At 44.8% G+C, this 23,042-nt stretch overlaps 1 protein-coding gene across 3 annotated transcripts in view; it reads right to left on the reverse strand.

Annotated features, from left to right (window-relative positions):
• Positions 1 to 1,374: 1,374 nt before the first annotated feature.
• Positions 1,375 to 23,042, reverse strand: part of LOC135378940 (caspase-7-like) — a 314,482-nt gene continuing 292,814 nt past the window's right edge. The window contains exons 11-12 of one of the 3 annotated variants that reach the window (XM_064612123.1): positions 6,383 to 6,495; positions 6,134 to 6,317 (exon numbers count right to left, since the gene is read on the reverse strand). In XM_064612123.1, the coding sequence (XP_064468193.1) occupies positions 6,227 to 6,317; positions 6,383 to 6,495 (204 nt within the window). In that variant the 3' untranslated portion in view covers positions 6,134 to 6,226. Of the gene's footprint in view, positions 6,496 to 23,042 lie in introns of all 3 variants that reach the window. The other 2 variants (XM_064612122.1, XM_064612125.1) reach the window with 2 other exon arrangements.

Below are 23,042 nucleotides of genomic sequence, written 5' to 3' on the forward strand. Positions count from 1 at the left end.
GGAGTCGACTGGACGTTGCAGCTCGGACGGCTCGGGAGAATCTGGACTGCGCAAGGTTGGACCAGGCTCGCCAGTATAACCATACGAGTATCTCCATCGCTAAGCACAGTGCTTGTGATTTAGTGCTTTATTAGTGTGATTTCTGTTCCACAGTTTTCCGCTATGTCTGTTTTAGGGTGGCGCCTTTTCCAGCACCCACGGTTTGAGGCCGCCTTCTTACCGTTTCCCTTTTCTCCTCTTCGCAGATGCATCGGCACCAGGCGTCTTCTCCTTCCCGTCGAACTTGGAAGGCATCTGGACCCCACAGTCGCTCGGCCGCCCGTTCTCCCGATTCCGCTCACGCGGAGGTCTACCTCGGATCTCTGGACGTAGGGACCAGGCTGGTCGCTCTCCGCGTCCCCAATCTCATTCGGTGGCCACCTGGACAGTGGTGGCCAACGGCTTGCCTGTATAATTTGCCCGTCAGCCCCGGCCTCTTCGTAGAGAAGACCCGTCCCAGGTCCCCGCCTCGTTCAGGGGACTCACATTAGCCGACAGGCACCCTTCAGATACTCTCCAGCCTTTGACCACTGAAGAGAAGCGGATCCTGTGCCCGACGTGCCAGGTTTCTGAGGTGCACCGGGCCACCCACCGCAGTGGCTCCCTGCATCAGTCTCGCCTGGATGCAGCCCGAACGACGTCCGACGTCACCTCTGGCCTGTCCACATTACGCCATCTTCGCCCTGAACTGTTTGCAGAGTCACTATCCCTTAGGCCGCCACCCATTCCTCGACCAGTTCCCTCGGATGAAGCCATCCTCGACCTCAGCGACGACCTAATGACTCTGTAGGAGGAGGGGGGATGTGGCACCGCTGCCACTTCCCTACGGCAGAGGGAGCATCAGAGCGACATACCGTATGTCAGAGGGGGGCGTAACCTGGACGGTGGTTTAGAAAGGAGCGCAACACTCCTGAAGGTCTGTTTTGTTGTTGGGTACCGCTGCGCGGGCTGGATACCATATCTTGGAAGGTGAATAAACCTTGTATGTTCGTTTGAATTTCTGGTTGGTTGTGCTCCCTGTTCCTTCGCGGACGGAACGGACGGCCTGACGCCCCGAGGTTGTGGGAACGTAGGTTTCCCCACACCTTAGGTGAAACACCCTCTCTTTTGCCACAGCAGTGTCATTTATCAGGAACTCTACATTACAGAGTTGAGACCACCATACATCGACAATCATATCTTATGCAAGGAGTTTGTAAGCTACACCTCCCTGATCGTACAGTAAGAGCGACACTCTCATTCTAGCAACTACGCTATTAATTTCATCTTATCACTCCCGGATGGCTACCGAAGAAAATTTCATTCATTTCAACTCATTGAAACTCGGCACAGATATCAATTGCGGCTTCACGGGCTTCATTTTATTTTCCAGCTTTTGCCGTACAAAATACACAATGAAAATGGACAACTTTGTAACAGACAGAAAAATTTTGTGACATTATACAGGACCACAAATATCTCCAGTGGTGATCAATGCAATCTTTAAGCGACAGACCGTCAGAAATTTCTACATACAGATGCTGGAAGAACGGATAGAGAAATACATTATTATTAATAATAATTATTGGGGGTGTGCATCGCGTGACAACCGAGATCAAATAGATTAATAAATGAACGTATGGGGCAATAACGTGCTTTCCGCAATATCGTCGAGTTGGAATGCCATAAGCATGATACAGACAGATTGAGAACACATCTTATTAAGCAGCAGCGACAGGTACCGACAATTAGCTGCTCGATGCAAAATAAATGAAAATTTCACACTTCTACGCTGAGCTTTTTCCATATAACTTGAACAGTGATTTGCCTTGGGCTACACTCCAAGAAAAAAGGGTGTGAAAATAGTTACCACCTAGGTCAACATAGTGTCTCATAAGGGTCTAAAACGGTAATAAAAGCAATTATCATACATCCAAATTGCAACAAAAAGGCATACTCCCCCTCGCTCGCCGAATCAAAAGCGGTAGCCCTATCATTCGTAAGTAGCAAGTGGAACTGTGCAACCTTTTAGGCACAACATATGCGATAACCATTATCTCCTAAAATGTGTAACTGTTCCACCCTTTTTTCTAAGAGTGTAGTTGGTGAGGTGGTGTAGTCGGTTCAGACTGCAGTGCAAGATGATCAATGTATCTGGACATTTTCACAGCTCTGAAACTCCTGTTAGCCACATGGGACAAGCTAGAGGGGCAATACCATGTACATTGAACATTTGTACTTCTAATTTTTTATCTTATTTTTCAGTTACTCATTATCTACACACAACGAGCATTAACCATCACGTGTTTGCTTCTACTTGCCAGAAACGGAAAACGTAAAAAAATAAAATAAAATGGGGTGGGCTCAGTCTGGTCGGAGCCGTAGTGTTTTACGTGAAAACGTCACAATCTGCGATTCCTTTACTACTTTGCGGGATCTTAGTGAAAGAAATGCAAGTGTTTATTTATTTATTCATTCCATTAGTTTTCTGATATATTATTTGAGAGTAGGGACTCACTATGAGCACCGGCTGCCGAATTTGCCTCTACCGCTCATCTTCGTCGCTCTCTCAGCTCTCTCGATGGCTCGGTGCTGGACTCTGGGAAATTTCGGCTTTTTTGTTTGTTTCTCTCGAACCGCACTTTCTTCAGATTGCCGTTTCCCTTGGCTGTGATCATATTTTAGTTTTCTATACGCCGCATTCTGGCGAAAATTTGATATTCAAATTTGCAAATTTACTTAATATTGGTTCTTCTCGTTGAATCGGACATCGCTTAAGGTCCGGGTAGAACTTCTCAAGCGCTTTCGAAAGATACCTCGATCGACAAACTAGTTTAACGCGTTCGAGAGATAGACTGCCGGCAAGGTCCACTACCCCTATATTTCCGTATCTCTCGCACGCACCCGCCAGAATGCGTCAGCCGCTGCAGTGACCTGTTAGCTAGAGCCTTACACGTGTAAGCTATCTGGATTTAGCCAGTTGATTGGTAATCGTTGCTTAATCACAGATTTATCACGTCAGGAATGGTCATGAAATACTGCATAATTTCGTTTCACCGTAAATTGTTGACCTGGCGACCAAACCGAAATTAGAAAAATTTTCACATCATAAAAGAAAACAGAAAAGGTGGATGAGCTTTGGTGGTGAGGTGGAACTTTCTCTTGTGTAACCGTGACCTTCGCATGGATCGAACAGTTTGCATGATAGACACCTTTATAATCCTTATTTCCTAGCTCTCAGCAAAAGGCGTCAAGTCTTTCGTGGCATGTCCGACCTTGTTCTGGCGCGGAAGAGCCTTAAGGGCGTGTTACGACTGTGGAGGTAGTAAAGCCCCGGACCACTTTGGTATTTGAGGAGCCTACAGCATAGCATGGTTGATGGAGCCGCATTTTCCCCAGAAAAGTATTTTTTTAACGGCCGCAATGGGAGCTACCTCTAACTATCAGGATGCGTCCCTAATCGTTGGCACATTTGGCTTCTTTTCAAGTTTAGCATGTCTGCTAGCGCGGTGTCCCGCGGCAATTCCTCGCCAAGAGCCTGAAACCATGGCCCCTGAAGTACTACGCGCACGGGGTACTTATTGAAGCATAGCGTGTCCAATTCAGGTAGTCAGACATCAAAATTATGATAACACTGTGAGGTGTCACCATTAAGAACATGATCACATGTTATTCCTTGCCGAACGCGCTGCATCGGAAAAAGAAATTGGGGTCACCTCAGTGCTCCTTTAAAGGGATATCCTGCACTTCATAACCTATAACCGGTGACAACTCGCTAGTAAAAAATGATGTGTCCAATACACTGCAATATCTAATTACGTAGTGCCTTTCTACCTCTATTGCACGATATTGGCTAGAAATGTGCCGTTCAAATGCCTGGCCAGGCCTTCGAGTTACTGCATGTATACCACTTGACATTTTGTAAGGAAATTAGCTTCTAATGTTCCAAGTGCTGTGTAGCACTTCATTTGTTCCGGCTTAGCAATGGTGATTGATATTCGCTGTGGAACTCTAAGCGTGTCTCTTTCCACCTCTACTGCTCCGCGTCAACTACATAAGCGACTTATGTGCAGTCTATGCACTCTAAAAACAGAACTTCACCGCAGAGCACGCTGTGCGCAACCATCGCCACGAATTATTGGACTATCGCTTGTTATCCGAAGAGAGATGGATGCGTATGCCTCTTTGTGGCAATCATATATCCAAATTGCCGCGCCCTGGTCTACTTTCGAATCAAAAGCGATAACGCTATCATTCGTGGAAATGGTCGGCGTACGGCGTGCTATGCGGTGAAGTGCTGTTTTTAGAGTCTGTCGTCAGGGTTTACTTCCCAGATTTTCACAGGAGTGGTGTTCGTAGTCGAAACGAAATGCGTCCTCAAAAGTTGATTTAGATCAAATAAATCAAAGTCAATCGAGTGAATCAAACTTTCTCGATATTGTCATAACAATCGTGATTCTTTTACAAGGCTGGTTGTAAACAATTACCGACTACGGTCTAGGTCCGAAGCCCGGGACCACGGGGTCCTGAAATCCCGGGATTTGAGTATAATTTGAGCATTTGGCAAATAGTGAGATTTGGAGATTATAAATTTCGGCTTTTTTGACAACAAATATTCCGCGGTACAAGTTAAAGGGAAAGCAGGGTTCCAATCCACGTTTTGTTTCAAGCGTCCATTCCTAAAAAAATATCATTTGCGTTCCGAAACGGACCAACCTCGTCGTCCACGACATTTTACAACGACATTAGCTGCTGACACATGTAAACTACGCAAGCTGTAGAGGAAAACAGCCCTCAAGTAGCATAAAACCCCCATGAAATCAGAATGATTTTTCCAATCCTACAACAAGAAATATTGCAGGATATCTCTTTTGTTCTCTTAATCCTCACGAATAAGTATATTTGAAACAGTAAATACAATTCAACAAGAATAAATACTCTCTAAAGTAAACCAGAAAATGGAGACAGCCTTTTCAGAGAATTATAGACTCTGCTGCTTCAGACCAGAACACAACAGTCACTGTGGATGAATAAAAGGCAAGATGAGCAAACCGCATTATTCCATGTATTCACACAAGTGGCATTCCCCAGAATACTCGAGCGAATGATGCGAAATACGTCATTCATTTTTGCGGCTGCGTAACTAGAATTCTCGTGCACTACTAACTGCGGGAAATATCCTGGACGCAGCCAGAAGGTATTGCGTAGCAGACGACAAGAAGAGACGGATTTCATTGCGGCATTTCAGTTGACATGCAGGCACGGTGCGAGGGAGAGAGAGGGAGATACATGATGACGATGATATGGGGATGACTTCCGCTCATTGAGCAGAATGATACCCCATTGCTATTGGGGGAAAATGAGAGGATGGTGATGAGGATGATGCTGACGGCGCTGACGGGGTCTTAGAGGGAGTCCATCAGGCCGGTACTTTCAAGGAATTTGATAAAGGGAAGGAAGACGGACATCTGCTTTCGTTTGTCGCGGCACGGTGCGAATACTCAATGTAATACGCAGGGTTGCCCCATTGAGCAGTTTTTTTTTTCAGCTTTTTTCCTTTCGAATGTTCCGTGGGGATGACAGGAGACGTGAACTATATCAAGTGGATACGGATATCAAGTGCAAGTGGATGCGGTCATATACGGCATCCTGGGTATAGTTTCGAAAAAAATCCCGATCCCGTCCCGGGATTCCGGGATCCACATTTCGAAATTTCGAAATCCCGGGAATGTGAAACGGCTCGGGATTCCGAACCCTACTGCCTGCCTTTACATCAGTGGCCCATGTACCGTCATTGTGGATTACCCAAATGTGTTCTGTTTGTGTGTTTCTATATGTCTACAACACTGGTGTAGCACAGACCACAAGTGCGTTCTGCGACATTGGAAAATATTACAATGAAAGTGTCGTACTCAGCATATCATATAGAGGGTTTTTGACGCATTAGCGTATAGTGTATTATTGAACTGAAGCGTGCAAGCTCAATGACAAGCAAAGGGCATCGTCGATTATATAGTGGCGCTGTTGAAATGATTCAAGCGGTATGAGGGAGAAAGAAACACCAGGATTACTGTCATCCTGTGGTCTCACATAGGAAGGACGGGTATGGGTGCCGAATCCAGCAGATACCGGGATGGTATAGTCTTCGTCATGAGGGTGGCAGAGGGTTATCGTGTACGGCGTACTGAATGGCCATTCCAGCTTATCGTCATTGCGACCGCGGCACAGGCTTAGCGTAACCGCCAGATGCGGCTTTCCATCCTCGTCCTCGGCAGTAACCTCTAGCTCGAAGGTGTAACCTTTCAACATGAACCTTGTACTGACTATTCCGTAATTTCCTCCGACTTCACCAAGTTTCACCAACTTTCTTATTCCTTTCGGCCTCCATTTTATCTCTGTATGTGACACAACCTCCAGGTTCTTATCCGCAATAGGGTTGTTTCGGTTATCTTCAATACGCGGACTTGGTGGCCGCACCTGAAAAAGATACAAAGAACGACTTTATATGTGAAATGCAAATGCAAAAATGCAATATTCAAACGGATGAAGATGGGAAAGAATGAGCATGCATACAAAGGATCTACATATGAGAGACATAATAGAGGAAAACGGCAATTGGGGAAGAGGCGCAATATTTGAAACAAAACATGAGACAGTGGAATGGTGAGAAGCAAATGTTACTAAATAATAATAGTGAAGGCAGCAAGAGCAAAGAAGCAGATGAAGGCACCAAAAGTTAAATAATATGCATATCACTTTTAAATTCAGCGTATGAGGAAAAAATAGGATATAAGGACGAACATGTATATTCCGAAATTTGGCAGCGTGTGAGTGGATCATATGGTCTGGTTTTCTGTACATAAAATGAAGGGGGATTGCGAAGGGCACCACAAGACTAGCGGAAATTTATGCGGCCTAGCAAGAATGGGGAGCTAACATTGCACACACGTAAAGGAACGTGGAATCAGCAATTTGACGCAGCGATGTTAGGGGGAGGAGTCGAAAGTGTTTTCAGAGAGTCGGGTAGCCGAACGAATCAAAGGCAGGGATACCGCGGATTTAAAGTTGGGAACAAAGTGAAGCGCACGTTTCTGAACAGCTTCGAGGCGATTTCTCACACTATGGCACAAAGCGTTCCATGCAACAGATGCATACTCTAGTTGTGGTAAAACGAGCGTCTTCTAGAGTTTAACAAAAACCGAGGGAGTTCCAAAAACTTGACACGTGTCAGTTAAGTAACCCAGTGTCCGAAGAGCAGAATGACATACTGCGGCGACATGATCAGGTAACATTAGTATGGCATCGGAGCTGCCTCCAAGATCACGGACACAACTAACCCGAGGTATTCCAGCACTTCACATGTAGCGGAGGTGTGTAAAGTTTGTTTTACAGGTAAACGAAGCACTGTTAGTTTTTGCTACGTTGACCTCGATGTGGTTGCTAGTGCCTGGTGCTCAAACAACAGTTATCCAATGAAGGTGTGCTAAATTTTTATATATAAAACTATTGAGATGCAAACGGTTTATATCTAAAGAACCTAAAAATGTGCGACAGGATGACATATGTTAAGGTTTTGCCGTGTTCTGCTTAAAACCTGCAAAATGTGGACATAATTGCGCAATGCAAAATATGTACAACATGCACAATGCGCAAATAGTCTACACACTTTTATTTAAAATATCTTGCTATAATCAGATGCAGTTGTCTTTCAGTTCTCAGAGCGACCGGTGCATGTCTGCCGTGTGCCCGACCATGTCGTCTTGACCTTTCCCCTTTTGTCTTTCTTTTTTCTGCCAATAAATCCCCCCCGCTCATTTCGTCTTGTGAATCTGCTTGGCTCTCATTGCATGCGTTAAAGGTTGTCTTCTCGGTCTACCTGAGAAGTGAAACACAAATTACAGTTCACCCTTGTAAGTAGAATGTGGTTTACTGTATCCCTCTGCCCTGCGGAAGAAAATATATCGGGCACACTGGCAGGTGTATCAATACAAGACTTAGAGTACATGAGCATCAGAGCCAAACGCTGTCAGTGTTGACCTGGCTATCCACTGCAACGTGTGCTGGTATGCATTATCGGTTTGAGGAGACTGCTCATCTGGGTTCTTCCGCGAGTGCATTAACACGTGTCAATCTTAATGGCATGTGTGGGATAGCCAGGACGGGGGAGGAAGTGTGTATAAGCCAACGTTCTATTGCTCTCCTGGGAAAAGAGATTGGGTTCCTGAGAAGAGCTCTGATCTGCTGATGCGACCCGGTAAGAGATATGTAGGATTAGAAAAACGTTGACAACAAAACCAATAGACATATAACTGGTAGTGGTTCTTATCTGACATTGGCGTACAACAGGGATCTATATACTACGTCCGGTTCTCTCTTTTCTCTCTATCAGGGGTGCCGAAGTTGGCCAAGGGTTGGTACATGACAACAGCGAAGACGACGAAAGTAACAGACAGACAGGGAACGCCGAACTTTTAATCATAATCCACCTTTAATCGTATGATTATAGGTTGAAAGTACGACGTTCCCTGTCTCGGTCTTTGTGTTACTTTCGTCGTCCTCGCTGACGACCCTCTAAACCTGCCCCTGCGTGGCTTATTTTTACTCGATTGATATTCCTAAAACATTCCTACCAAAATTTCTTAGGAAACCCTACATAGCCCATTTGTAAATTTGGTGGATTCAATGCCACAAGAAAGGAACCGGTTCAGTCGCAGCCTTGGTGATCTCCCGAGCGAAAAATTCTTCGATTTCAGGATACTTGAAACGGGCGATTTTTGGTCGCCGTTTTCTGCAGCTGTGGACAACGTTCCCCATGACCACAAATGGAACTGATTGACCTGCAGTGCGACGCCAGGTGTTTTCCGCTGTGATGAATCTGAATAAGTTAAAGTTGCACTCACAACTCACAAACGAACACCTCAACGCAGTCCTTCAGATTGCAACTGAGCAGTCACACTTCACACGATGTTGACGCAATAGTTAAAAGCAGGAAGTACCAAGTTTCATCAGCACACATCAAATAAGAAGGATTGTTTACCACGTGATCCAGCAACGCAAATATATACGTCTCATGTCATTGTAAGCCTGTGTCGCGTCATCTATATCAGGAACATGCTACCCGAAACCCGTGGTATGCGGCCCGCGTAGTTCCTCCGTGGCTCAATGTGGCCCGCGTACACGAATGAGTTCGGCACCCCTGCTGTATATTAACGACCTCCTTGAGCACATCGAATTTTCTGAAGTACGTTCGTATGCAAATGACACTACCTTGACACTAACAGGTAAGGATATAGATGATCTATCCTTGAAACTTAATATAGACATTGGTAATCTCGTTCATTGGTGTCATACTAATAAATTACAGTTAAACGCCAATAAAACAGTGTCAATGATTTTTTTATTCTCATAAGCATAATGTTGTCACGCCGACTTCAGTAACCATTCTGGGAAGTTCATCACAATTTCGTCATGAAATCAAATTTTTAGGAGTCATATTTGACAGCCTCTTCGTTTTACATTGCACATTAAACATATTGTTCGCAGGATCTCATGTGGTATACGTGTTCTTGTAAGAACCCGAAAGTTTTTCCCATTGTCTATCTTACTCAATTTATATAATGCCTTTGTACATTCCCACATATCAAACTGTGCTCTTGTCTGGGGCTAAACTTACAAAACACATCTTCGTGCTGCTCACATAACACAGAACCGTACTGTTAGGATCTTGTTTGATGTGCCATTTTTCTCTCATGTCTCATATCATGACATTAATATCCTTAGAGTTCATGATATAATTTCTTACAGTGTAGTAAACCTCGCACATCGCATCTTAAACCTTAATCTCATCTTGCCAAAAATTAATTTTAGTCACCTCAGTTTGAACCAAAGCCCGAGGGCTTGTGCAGGGGGCAGGTTGAGCTTATCTTTGGTGAAAACAAACTACGGGAGTCTGTGATTTTTGTTTTGAGGAGCCTGTGAGTGGAAGCAATTGTCTCGAGGTATAAGAAATTTACATTCGTCATTTTTCTTTGTTTATAAATCGAGTGAGGCATGTGTTAATTCATAATGCAGTTTTATTTCTGTGGTTGTTTGTTGTTATCTCTGGAATTCCATTTATCTGTCCTGATTTTGTTTATTTGTTTATTGTTTTATTGTATCGTATACCTTGTAGCCTTACTTAGCTCCAAACTAATGCTTTACTGACTAATTTAAACAAAATCATGAAGGATCCTTTAAACGGGATTGCCCTCTGGTCCCTTCAGTTCTATGATAATTGTGTGCATTGTCTGAAGGAATGGAATAAAAAAAGATGATTGATTTGATTGACTAATTGAATGAATATGGGACAATCCTGTGAGAACGCACTCTAAGAAAAAAATGGAGTCGGGAGGCGTCAAATGCGCGCTTTACCCCCATTCGTCGTTTCTCCGACAATGACTCCCCCGTTCCTTCTCGCATTCCTTCGAGAGGAAGCTGTTGCGTGCGAGAACGGGAGGAGAGTGCACCCGTGGAGCCGCCAACAGTGTCCTCAAGACGTGAGTCTGCATGAAACGCATAGGTGAAAAGTTTGCTCTGCTAATGTGCCATGCACAAACTATGATTGTGCACCGCTTTGATAATTAAAAAGTAAAACGGATAAGTGAAAACATACACATACACGTATAATGCGCCTCCCATCTCATATTCGAGGCTCCGAGATTTGCTGCTCCACATTTTCGGTCCCGTCGACGGATTTGAAACTCGCGAGGGTGCTTGCACATGGTCTTGCTAGTTTTGTAGCTTTTCGTTCATCATTTCCGCTCGACGTTTGCGTGAGGACAGCACGAGTGCCACTCTGCTTGTGAAATACAAGTCGTTGACGAAGCAAAATCACAGTGGGAAGTGATCACCGTGCAGATGACATGAAGGAGACATTACGGGACTCAAGCTTTCGATACCGTAACGGACAATCTGCTGATGCAGGTAAATGGATCTCTGATTTCGTTGTATTGCATGCGTTTTCTGCGCTTCTTTGCACAATGAATACAGGGACAGTTGTGCTGTGCGAGGAACAGTGTGTGTCTAAGGGTATACGCTTTATGCTTGATGTGCTTTCGGAATGATTTGTCGTTGAAGATACGTGATAACGTGCTGTGTTTCGTTCGCCACCCGCACAAAAGTGCACATGCACGTCGGTCGTACAGGGTCGGCCACATTTAAAAGTATCACGGGAGCGCATGACCTGCAAGTACGCCAGCGCCACGTAACGGATGCTCCTGGGTTTGAGACCTCGCGCCTAGCGAATGTTCGCCACCTCCCGGTTGGGTCCGTCATTGCTCTCGTAATAGGAACAATCCGGGGTAGTTGGTATATGTTCATGACGACGAAAAGCAGCAAGAAGACAAGGACAGGGTAGAAGTAGACGCTGCAGTCGTCCTGTCTGCTTCTACCCTGTCCTTGTCTTCTTGCTGCTATTCGTCATCATGAATTGCTCTCGTAACACTTGCGGGCAGGAAGACCCAGAGAGGGGAGATCCACCTGCTGTTGCTATTCAATATCTGCTTGCGATGTTTTGATCACTGCGTGGCCCGGCGTAATCTTTTACTTTTACTTTTCGATTCCGATAAAACAGAGATTACGTCGCGCCACGCACTGATCAAAACATCGATAGAATAGCAACAGCAGGTAGATCACCCCACCTGCCATGGTACGAGAGCACCCAAGCAGCAAAATGTACTGAAAGTCGAGTGCAATACGGGTGGACGGTATGTGTCTTATCAATGTTCTTTAGTTTCAAGAGTCTGATCAAGGCCTTCCATCTACCCGTCCACCCCTATTGCACTCGACTTTCAGTACATTTTGCTGCTTGGGCAATGACAGACCCAACCGAGAGGTGGCGAACGTTCGTCAGCCGCGTGGTCTCAAAGCCAGGAGCATCCGTTGCGCGGCGCTGGCATACTTGCAGGCCATGCGCTCCCGCGATACTTTTAAGTGTGGCCGACCCTGTACAAACGCACAGGCTTAGAATATCTTGAAACAGTGTCGCCTCTGCCTGCATGTTGCTGTGTCATTGAACATACAAATCAGTTGTTTTTTCTTTCCCCCGAATTTCTTCCCCCGTTTTTTGAATGTGCTTGTCTGCCTGTACAAAAAAATGGAGAACTCCGACTTAACATAACAAAATAACAAGTTTTACTCAGAGGTTTCGTCCGTCATGCGACGGACATCATCAGTGCCAAGCTGAATGAGAGATTATACAACCGGTCGCTATTTAAGGAGATGGGAGTATTATTCGGGAAGGGGGCCACGGTTTATGTTACAAACCGAAGGGTCACCACGTATGTGCCAAGACTCTAGAAGCTTCTTGGGTCCCCATCTTTGCTCGTGAGCCAAGGTCACTGCGTTGTCGAAGTCGAAACAATGTCCCGTGTCCCAACAATGCTCTGTAAGCTCCGTCTTAAACCGAGTGCCGTGGGTCGCGCTCTCCGTTTTCTGCCTATCTCGCCAATGTAGCACGTGTCACAGTCTTGGCAGTGTACTTTGTAGTCTGCTCCAGATTGGTCTTCCGGGGGGACGGGGTCCTTCGGTTTCGATATGACACTTCGAAGTTTAACATGCGGTTTGAACATAGTCCTGATATCCAACGGAAGTAAAGCCCGGTGGATAGATTCAGAAACGCCTTTGACATAGGGGATGACAACGCGTGTCTGGCTGACAATGACAACGCGTGTTCCCGTTGCGCGCATATCATCGTCATAATGTATTTCTCTCTCTCCCGTCGCGCGCAAGTAAAACTTGTTATTTTGTTATGTTAAGTCGGAGGTCTCTTCTTTTTTGTCCAGTAATGTCATCCCCCGGCTTTTGGAGTATTTTTGCGTCTGCCTGTGGCCAGCCTTTCCATTATTCAGGTGAGAGGCAGAGTGGTTGGGGAATTTGCGCAGTTCAACGCTGGACGGAATTTTCACACCATGTCTGATTTTTACATAATACAGTTGCTACAATAGCAAAATATTAATGTGAAGATTGAGTGATTCATCATGTTGACTGGTTCGCGCCCAGAATACAAGACTTGGGAGTTATGTGCCACTACAAGCTCGATCAGAGTATCTCAACGTATACAATATCTCTCCAATATTGAATACCTGTCGAGAAAATGCGGGCAAGCTTCCCCCTCGACTTCACAGGATGTGTGTAATTCACTGTGGGGTATTTCATGGAAGTGATACATGACAGTACTCTTTGACAGATACTTGGAATGGCGCCTGCATCCCTGAAGCTCCCGTACATATCTTCCCGTATCCCTGCACCTCTTTTTCCTGAGGTGGTTGAATCCCCAGATGTTCCGCACATGGTCAGCATTTTGTGTTTGTATTATTGTATTTGGCCTTTGCATAATTTGGTGTCACACCCTCATGGCAGTGGATACAGCTGCGCGATTCCACGCGAAACGATCAAACGGACCTGCTCGGCCCTCACAAAACCATCACGAAATTTTACGAATATTTTTTGGCAGTTCCTAATAGCGCGATTCGACATACCCCCCCCCCCCCCCACACACACACACGAAACGTTTGTTCCCAGATCTCAATGTGACGGGTGCTACACACACGCGAAGGTCGCAGCGCTGGCGAAAACCGTGCCTCGCGTGAACGGAATTTCGGCTCATATAAAGCAGCTAGAAGTGTGCGGTTTCTTTTGCACATAGACGATGCCATGGTCTACACAGTGGCCAAATCCCGGTTGTCACGCTATAATAGGTGCTGGTGTACACAGGCCTGAAGTTTCGCAATTTTCCTACTATTTCGCGATCTTTTTTTTTTTTTTTTTTGAAAATCAAATCACAAAATTTTGATGAATATTTTTTTGTTCAAAGGCCTCTTGGAATACTTCAACGGGAAAAATCGCAAGACACGTAACTTTCGTATTTATTGCCGGAAAAATAGGGAAAGTACGCGCTTTTTGCAAAATTCGCTAGAATCAAGCGTAAAATAGGCAATGAAGAGGTCAGAAGAGATGTGTGGAACTAATGCAGTTTTGTTGATCCAGCTTTCTTGTACAACATATACAAAAACCTCGAGTGTGTTCTTCTGGATACAAGAGAAAACTTTTTTTAGTTAGAGTCACTCTGTAGCAGGTACACTGCAGGTGCAACACCGCTAAAGACTTATCCAGCGTTTTCTAACGCGTACAGTGTCTGTCCAACTATTCCTTGAGGACACGAAATCGCTTCGTGCCGCAGCCAAAAGATGTCTGTGCGGCCAACACTTCGAACCCGCTCACCGCTATCAAGCTGTGGTACGTCCTTGTTCCGAGTACAGCGATAGCTCGGCTGCAACGCTGCGCTAGCTCCTCTTGCTCAGCAGTGATGGCTACTTTTTGTACCCAGCCAGTTTCTCCCACGTAGCATGCACTGCATTTTTCCCATTCCAACCTGTATGCTCGACAAGTTCTGTGCGGTTATCTATTGATATATGTGGCTTTGATACATATAACCTATGGTTAGAACGTGAACAATGCAGTGCCTGCTACTTGGAAGAAACTGGACGAAAGAAAGCCACAACAGTGAAAGAACATCAGCAACAGATATCAAAACCACCGGCAGTGAATCACCGAGAATCACACCGAGAATCACAGTGAATCACAGAACTTGTCGAGCACGTGCTAAAAACAGACCATTCTTTTCATTTGCACAATGTAAAGACCGTGCCACGCGAGCATAGATGGGGGAGTAAGAACATTTTTGGAATCTTGGCACATTCACCGTGATAACGCATGTAACAGTCACAAAGGGCCACCACCTGGTTGCTACAAGGTCATGACTAAGCTATAAGTAGAACTCGGATGGCGTACCGTTCTTGTTTCATTCTGATGATGGTGCCCGAATAGGCATCGAAACGCATTGCATATAACATTTTATTCCGTTTAAAGGGACTATCGCATCCGGAGACTTGGGCAGGTAATGGTTATGGGGCGGGAGGGGGGGGGGGGGAGTGCTTCCCAGGCGAAAATTTGAGCTGGGAAGTCAACTGGTACCAGGTCGTTCCCAGTTCGCACCATCTGGTGGTCAACTGGAACCAACTGGTGCCAAACTGGTGGCAGCTGGAAAGTAAACCGGTACCAGTTCAAGCTGGACTGGTAGCAACTGGGAAGTGAATGGGTACCAGTTCAAGCTGGGCTAGCGGCAACTGGAAAGTGAACTGGTACCAGTTCAAGCTGGGCTGTAACTGGAGGTGAGTTGGTGCCAGTTCGAACTGGACCAGTTTACATATTTGGGGGGAAGTTTCAGTTTCGGTGCCAGGATAGGTTAATATGAAGACTGCAAGACGAAGTTATAAAAACAATAAGAAAGTAACTTTATTAGTAGAAATAATCATATTTCAATTGTTGGTAAAGTTCTTTGGTGTTAACGAACGTTATTTTGGAACACTTATATTTGTATTTTGTGCGTTCCTTCTCCCGCAAGGAATGATGCGTTTACTGTGCAACGGTCGCTTGCTTAGCAGCATCCTTGTACAGCGATTTTTGCACGTTATATTCTTAGCGTGATGTGTGACATGTGTGGTTTTGTAATCTAAAGGATTTATCTGCAAGTTACGACAGTGCGACAGTACAATGACCGCCAGCGGCCGGGCGAGTGGGTGTTATAGGATTACAGCTCGACTACAACTGTGGAGACCGCTTTATATCGTGAGTACTATATGCTTAAGTGATTTTCCCCATTTAGAAATATTACTTCCACTAGAACCTCTTCTCTTTGTTCCGCGTCACATTCGTGGCATCTGCAAGTGCATGCCGTTTTACGAGTAACATCCGGTTCATGTTAACGTTACCAGCAACTTTTTTCATTCATGTTTTTGTTTTTGCTTTTTTTCGTTCATTCTCGTGTTTTAGATCATTCACACCACGGATGTTGTCGAACTAGCGTTGTGCGCCAGAGTAGTACTCATTGCCCCCGAAAGCCGGCAAGTCTCTTAGTTGAAAGGTCCAACTACTGCACAACGGAAATGACGAGAGATTCGCGTACTTTCCGGGGCCACGACTGCTCAAATTGAGTGATTGTCCAGGCACACCCCTATCAAAAAATCTTTTAGAATCCCATTAGATAATTGTATATGGCTTAATGTGTTTCCGGTGGGTCACCTAAGACCCGAAAGGTGTTATATGCAACCCATTAGGACAAGGTAAGGGGTTTATATGTGACCTCAAGTAGATCCAATATCTCACCACCTTATGTATCTTGGAGTCTTATAAGATATCATAGAAGTTCTATGTGAACCCCACAAGTTTCAACCTCATTGAAGAGGAACCTGAAAGAAGCCAATTGGGTCACATTACCTTATGTAAGGCATGTTCAAAAATATATAGTAGAGCCTACAAACATACTAAGTGCCAGCTGAATTTTCATGAGGGGCTCGTTAAATTATCACGTTCTTATACATTCGTCCCTCACCCACATTTTTGCAACTTCGATGCTCTACCTCCAGAAAAAACACAAGGAAAATTTCTCAAGTGCTATATGGAACAGCAAAGTAGCAGGCAACTGTGAATGTCATACGAGAGTTTTATACAGGACACATTTCATGTGTACAGTGCAAAATGCACTGCCATCACACGTACAAACATAGGCTAATTTCTTGAAAAGCATTATATGATGCGTACTCCTCAACATTTCACAACTGAAGATAAAAGACAAAGGTTAACGAACACACACACACACACATTTTGATACCACGTCACTTCATGGTGGCAAAGCTCGGTGTGTTAATGATGAATTTTTCAAAACATGGTACGCTGCAACCTTGAAATTCACTTGGATATAGCATTGTCATAGCAATATTAAGCATTTTGTAGTTTTTTCTCTGTCCTTATATCATGTTCTACGGTTACGTAGTCACTACATGTAGCATCACACGCCCTTGACCTGCGTTAAAGAGAAGCACTCCACTGTGTGGTTGGCACTGACACCATGTACGACATGAAATAAATAAATGAGGCATGATACTAAAGTGCAACATTTGCCGCTTGAGCCAAACCCCACTACAGTCCCGCAGGCTCTAGCAAACTATGAAGCAGGTACAGCAGAAACTCGTTAATGTCCCCATGGCAGTTCCCACAGATTTTGGTCATAAAGCGAATTGTCATATTGACGAACAGCAGTTGTTATCACTAGCGTAAGGTAAGGGTACAGCTGAGCTGGTACAGAGGTCATGAAGCATTTTTTAAGAGAATGACTTTCTGTTAGGGAAATGTCTATGAAATATGCTTGCCTAGAGGAATTTTCAACCTACATTTTCTCCAGCAACACAATCAATGATGAGTACATTCCATGTGTACTTTCCCTTCTCAAAGAATTGCAGAGTTTCCCTGAGAGCTCCACTGGACATCCTTTCCACTGACTGGGGGTGACGTTATATGTCTGCTCATCACTGTCTGTGGTCAGTTCGGAGAGTTTTTGGTGGGGACATGACAGATCCTTAAGCCTCCCACATAACCACCTCTTCCAGCAATCACCTCTGTTAATTTGCATTTCTTCGTATGCATGGTCAACAAATCTGTCCCGTAAAGCTGCAGAAGGTCACTATGTCTGCACGACAAAGCATGTCGCTCTTTTAAGCATGTGCCATAGGGCGTCATGAGGACTGAGGGCCGGAGACTTTGCCTTTGTAGGTCAGAGCGACTGGTGGTACAGTGTAAGATGGTTCTAATATTGTGAGTTAAACATGTGTTCACCTCTTGTCATAAGGGAAATATCATGTCACTGTCAGAAATGAAATATTGCAATAACAAAGAAGATTTACATGCAGAGGCCATTGGGAGGGAGGGGATCACTAGGAAAGGTAATAAGACATCCATGTCAGAGTATCATGTTAACGAGCTTTGCCTATGTGGTAAATATGACCAAAACGACACGACTGTGGAGGACACGGTTAGCCAAAAATTGTCTGTTAGTACTTCGCATTCCCATATTACCTCGGTTGCGCTTGGAAGTGTTGTGCCAATAGTGTATTTGGAGGTGGAACACGCATGTTAATTACTCGAAAGAAATAGTCTTCCAACACCTGAATATCTGAGATGCGATAAACCACGGAGTGCTGGTTTTAGACAACCGTTGACAGAAGAACATGAGACAAGCGCGTCCCCTACAGTACAACCAGAGAAAAGTTCGACTTCAACCTAATCAGTCTCTACATCATTCGGAATATCACAAATGAAGCTTTGTCCTTTCACCTCCATGAACAGGCACACATTAACATCCGATGGCTTGCATACACAAAGTCCAGCATTGGTATCACGGATCAGATGAATGTGAGTCAGAGATGTGTTTGCCACCATAAGCACATCACACACAAGCAAAATGCTTTGCTGTGCACCACAGCGTACATCAAGAACTTTTGCAATCCTTGCATATTTCCCTTCTGGTAGGATGAAGACATATGATGTGCAAGTCTTTTTTGGTCTCGTGTACGACCTTGCGTGCAGCGATTTGCCACTTGCGATCACCCGCTCGAACACATTGGCTGACCACCCGTCTGGTCCAAATTTGTCGTCCAATACTGCAGTCTCCTGTGAAGTGAGTGGAAGCGCTGATGGGTTCTGCAGGCGAAGTTTCCCTTGGACATGACTGGAGCACATTACAGGGTCTGGTTTTCTAGAAATTTTGGCACATGCAGTCTTTGCAACGTCAGAGGTAACATTTGAGTAGTGCAGGTACTGAACCTTCTGCTGCAGGTAATATCTCTCTACAATTTGAAGAGGAACGCCCTTTGCTGCACTGATTAATTTTAGAAGTCTGCCATTGGTGCTTTCGAATGGGAAACAGGAATGTGCCCATAATGGGCCCATCTTTGAAACGCATTTCGGCAAATGCAGCAACTGATGAATGTTAAAGGTCATGAATTCGCTGCCATACAAGGCTTCTGCAGTGTTAACAAAGCTTACGAGGAGGCTGTTAACATGATGGATATCTTCAACTGAAACTGTCTTTTTTAGCATGACAAACACCGATTCAGAAAGGAGTTCAAAATGTTGTAGATATTTTGCTGCAAGAGTGCCCTTCAGAGAAAGTGGTCCATAGAAGAGAAGCCAATTTTTCCATTCCGTGGCCTTCCAGTCTTTCCGGTCCTTGAGTGCACGTGGAAGTCGTGTAAACGAAATGGGTGGCTTGATCAGAGACAGAATGGTTTCAACACCAGACAGCTTGGACGGTGCACCGATGTAACAGTCTCCTGATGAATATTGCAACCAATGATCTGTAACCTGCCTTGTTACTCCGAGTAGTACAGCGTGCATATAATCAACAGATACACCCCAGACGATGTCAAAGTGAGGCAAAAGTCCGAGTGCTGACGGTCCCTTTATGCCATGGCAGTCATGTCCGGTTTGAAGTGCTGTGGTCCCATCTTTTAAAGTCATTGCAGCTGTTCGTTCTTCGGGCAGTGCACCTTCCATGGGATACTTCATTGTTCCTGCATGCAATGGATACATGTAAGTTAAATCAGCAGGAGAACAGCATACATATGTTATAGTGACTGGAGTCAGTGTTATGCAGCTGGCCCTGCTGTGCCCCTCTTAACATTGTGCACAAAACAATTTGGATCAATGGAGATAGTAAAAGACTGGCTGGCACAACATCCCAGGTTACCCTAGATAATTGTAAACAGATGGTCCTTTGCACGGTGCGAGCACGCGTTCAGAATTTTTTAGCAGTGAGGGTAATAGAAGTGTAGAAAATCGGAACTGTGGACACCAAAACTCTCTTGGTTCTGGCATCACTGCGCGTCTCGCTGTCTGTGAGGCAGCATGAAAGAGATCACTTGCTTACGGCTACCAATGTGAGCTCTATGCTTACTTTACTTGTTTGTTTTACCGTGCATGTGTTCGAGGTTTCGTATCTCACTAGCTGTGATACGTAGGAAAATAACTTTTGTGTGTGCACTGGGGTATAGTACAATGTGTGCATGATGCAATGAACCACATTTATGCAAGTGTCACAACCTCCTTAAACAGTTCACAATGACACCTACTATGGTAATAAAGTCCAGCTTATCAACGGAGGTATGCACTTGCCGATGTCATGAAAAGAACAGGGAAAGACATACGCATAACTGAAATATACATAACTGAATGTGCATAACTCCTGAATAACTAAAACAATGTATGTGGTACATACCTTTAATGGTTACTCCTTCATGCAAGCACCATGTGCACCCAAAATGGCCATTATACTGCTTCGAGTTTGTCACCGCAGCCCTTGCAGGAGAATCAAAGCACCCATAGAGTAAGTGAACGCCTGAGTTCATCTGACGTCCAGCCCACTCCCATGGTACCTCTCGAACACTTTTCACAACATCCACAAATTTCTTGAGGAACAATTGCATGGCAGGATGACTCTTCCCAAACCACAGGCCGCACATGATTACATTCTGCCATCTTAACTTTGGTGGCAGCTCATTGACCACTGCGAGGATTGGCCAAATTGAAAAGCGTGATGACTTAAATGTTGGGCTTCCGTCAGTGTTCATGAGTAGTGTCAGGTCATGCACTCCAATTTTTCCTTTCCTGGACAGCGACTGAAATAAACGGCCATCCCCAATGTCTGCCATTACACGTTTTGTGGACTGACGTTGACTCAGTGTGGAGGCAAGTTCATTAGAGAAGTTGCGCACCATCGCCTTTAGTTGTGCCTTGACATCCATAACAGTGAAAAATCCACTTGTGAGTGATCCAATCTCGTTTTCGTTGTTGCACTCAGCACATTTCTTTCTTTCCTTTCCCTTTGGTCGAGAGTTCCTTTCTTCAAGGTAGGCACAGCAGTGTTGACAATAAAAATGATATGTGTGCCCAAAGGGTTTCCATAGCTTGCGGAAGTGATAAGCCGACTTCGGCAAATCCCAATCGGTTCCAAACAGTGTGGAGAAAAGTTGCACAAGACCGTCCAACTGTAGCCAAGTAACTTTGAACGCCGACACGTAGGCCATGACAAGCACCACTACGTCCGCTTTCGTAAAGTTTGGATTTCCCCGAAACTGTTCACGTGAAAGACCATCCAATAACTGGAAACAAGGATCTGCATCTTCATCCAGTTCCTCATCAATATTCCCTGCACTGGCGTTCCCAGGCGAAGGTAGCGAAGCATCGGCAGAAGCGTCGCTGCTGGTGTTACAAACGTCGCTTCCTTGGTGTTGAGTCGTTGATACTTGAGAAGGGCTGCATTCCGAAGGTTCGCATTCATGTGGAATGGCTTCCTCGTCCACATTTTGTGAAGTTGCAGCAGCGGACGTACTGCCCACACTTGCACCCTCGGTTTTACAACGCTTGTGATATGGCAACACAAAAGGCTCGTCCGGCTCCAGATACTTCTTTCGTGTCCTGAATTCATCCATTCCTCACGTAAAACATGTGACTCGAAACCTGGGGAAACGCGCCAACTCACGATTGAGAATCAAACACACGCGAAAAACGAAAAACACACCCGGCCATACCGGAACCGGACATGCCCATTGGCGTTTACGGAAAATACATTTTACTTCGCAACAGACGACAGAAATACTTCGACAATAACTTTTTATCAGTGATTTTTATCATCATTTCAGTTTAAGAAAATGACGAGAAGTAAGATATTGATGGCTCCTAGTTTCACTATAATTAGCGGGCGTTGTGATGCGAAATCCAATCCAAGGCTAGCTGAGCGAAACCGCCAAGCCAGTATCAGCCACCGGCAACTAAGAACTAATTGCGCGGGAGAAAGTGCCTTCGCCTTCGTGATACAGGGAGATACAGGTTTTTGTTCTCATTCTTGCACGTGCTGACTTCTTTGACTTCGTCTTGGTATGCGTACGTGCGTTATATCAAGGACAGGAAGCGTTGCATCGTTGCCGTGAGTGACATTCGAAACTTCAATCCAGAACGGCTTGACGATTTCGAAAAGACGCGTCCGTATTCTGTGAAGTGGACATCTTTGAAAAACCCCACGGAAAATGGTCACTATCAAGCCCAAATATTGGGTCTGGCAGGTGAGTATCTTGTTAAGCTACGATATATATGACAAGTGATTTTAGGATGATATATTGATGATATACGGTGAGGTTGACCTTGCGCAGAAACGAAAGAAGAGGCAGACGCATTGCAAGCTAAGAGAATTGCCGTACCGCCACCGAGGATGGGGAGTCAACTGGATGTGGAAGAGACAACTTCTAATGAAGACAGTGACTGCTCTACGACCTACCAAGCAAGTTTCTGTCATTTCTTAATTGATACGCAGTCTACATGAGTTTTGAGAGAACGCTCTTTTCCTTTTCTTTCTGCACATCACGTTTTTTGCTTTACTGTAAACAAGTTAGGAGGAATTAAGTTATGACAATTAACGATTTTTTAAAATTAATAGTTACTTTGCCCAAACAAAGTTGTAAATTTAGCGTGCTTACTTTTGTTGATAAACTTGAGATGAAGCGATAGTTGCTTTTTGCATTGTAGGTTATGTTCGCCAAAAGAATTTGTGGTGACGCCGATAAAGTTGTGTGTGTGGAGGTTGCAGTGATATGGCAAAGTAGACATTTACATCGTGTGGGCAACTATAACCCACTTGCAATCACGTAACTCAAACTCCATTGCTTTTCGTTTTAACCAAGGACCAACCTGGCGTTGTCAGGGAATTTCGATGCGACTGGAAAGGGCAGGGGATTTTCAGGGAATTTGCAAAAAAGTAGCAGAAGTAAGCAAAAAGCCAATGTCTCAGGAATCTTTACGAAAGAGACAGTTCCTTGATAGCACCATCTGTTTATGACTACAGCGCCACGTGGTTCAGTCTCAAGAGCCTGCTGATACACCCGCATACAGGGTGTCCCAGAGAACTTGTCGTTAAATTTTAACTTTAATTCTAACTACACAACCTAGAATCATGTGGTCAATGGCATTCCTTCTTACTAGGTTTTCCCCACTTCCTGATGTGAATGTCACTTTTAGTACGTCACTTTTTACGAGCTGAACATAGAAATTTGCCAAGGAAGTGCATGCCGAATTTACTCAAGTTTGTGATGGCCGGCTAT

This window comes from Ornithodoros turicata, chromosome 1 (assembly GCF_037126465.1).
Source record: "Ornithodoros turicata isolate Travis chromosome 1, ASM3712646v1, whole genome shotgun sequence".
In the NCBI taxonomy this organism is placed as follows: domain Eukaryota; kingdom Metazoa; phylum Arthropoda; class Arachnida; order Ixodida; family Argasidae; genus Ornithodoros; species Ornithodoros turicata.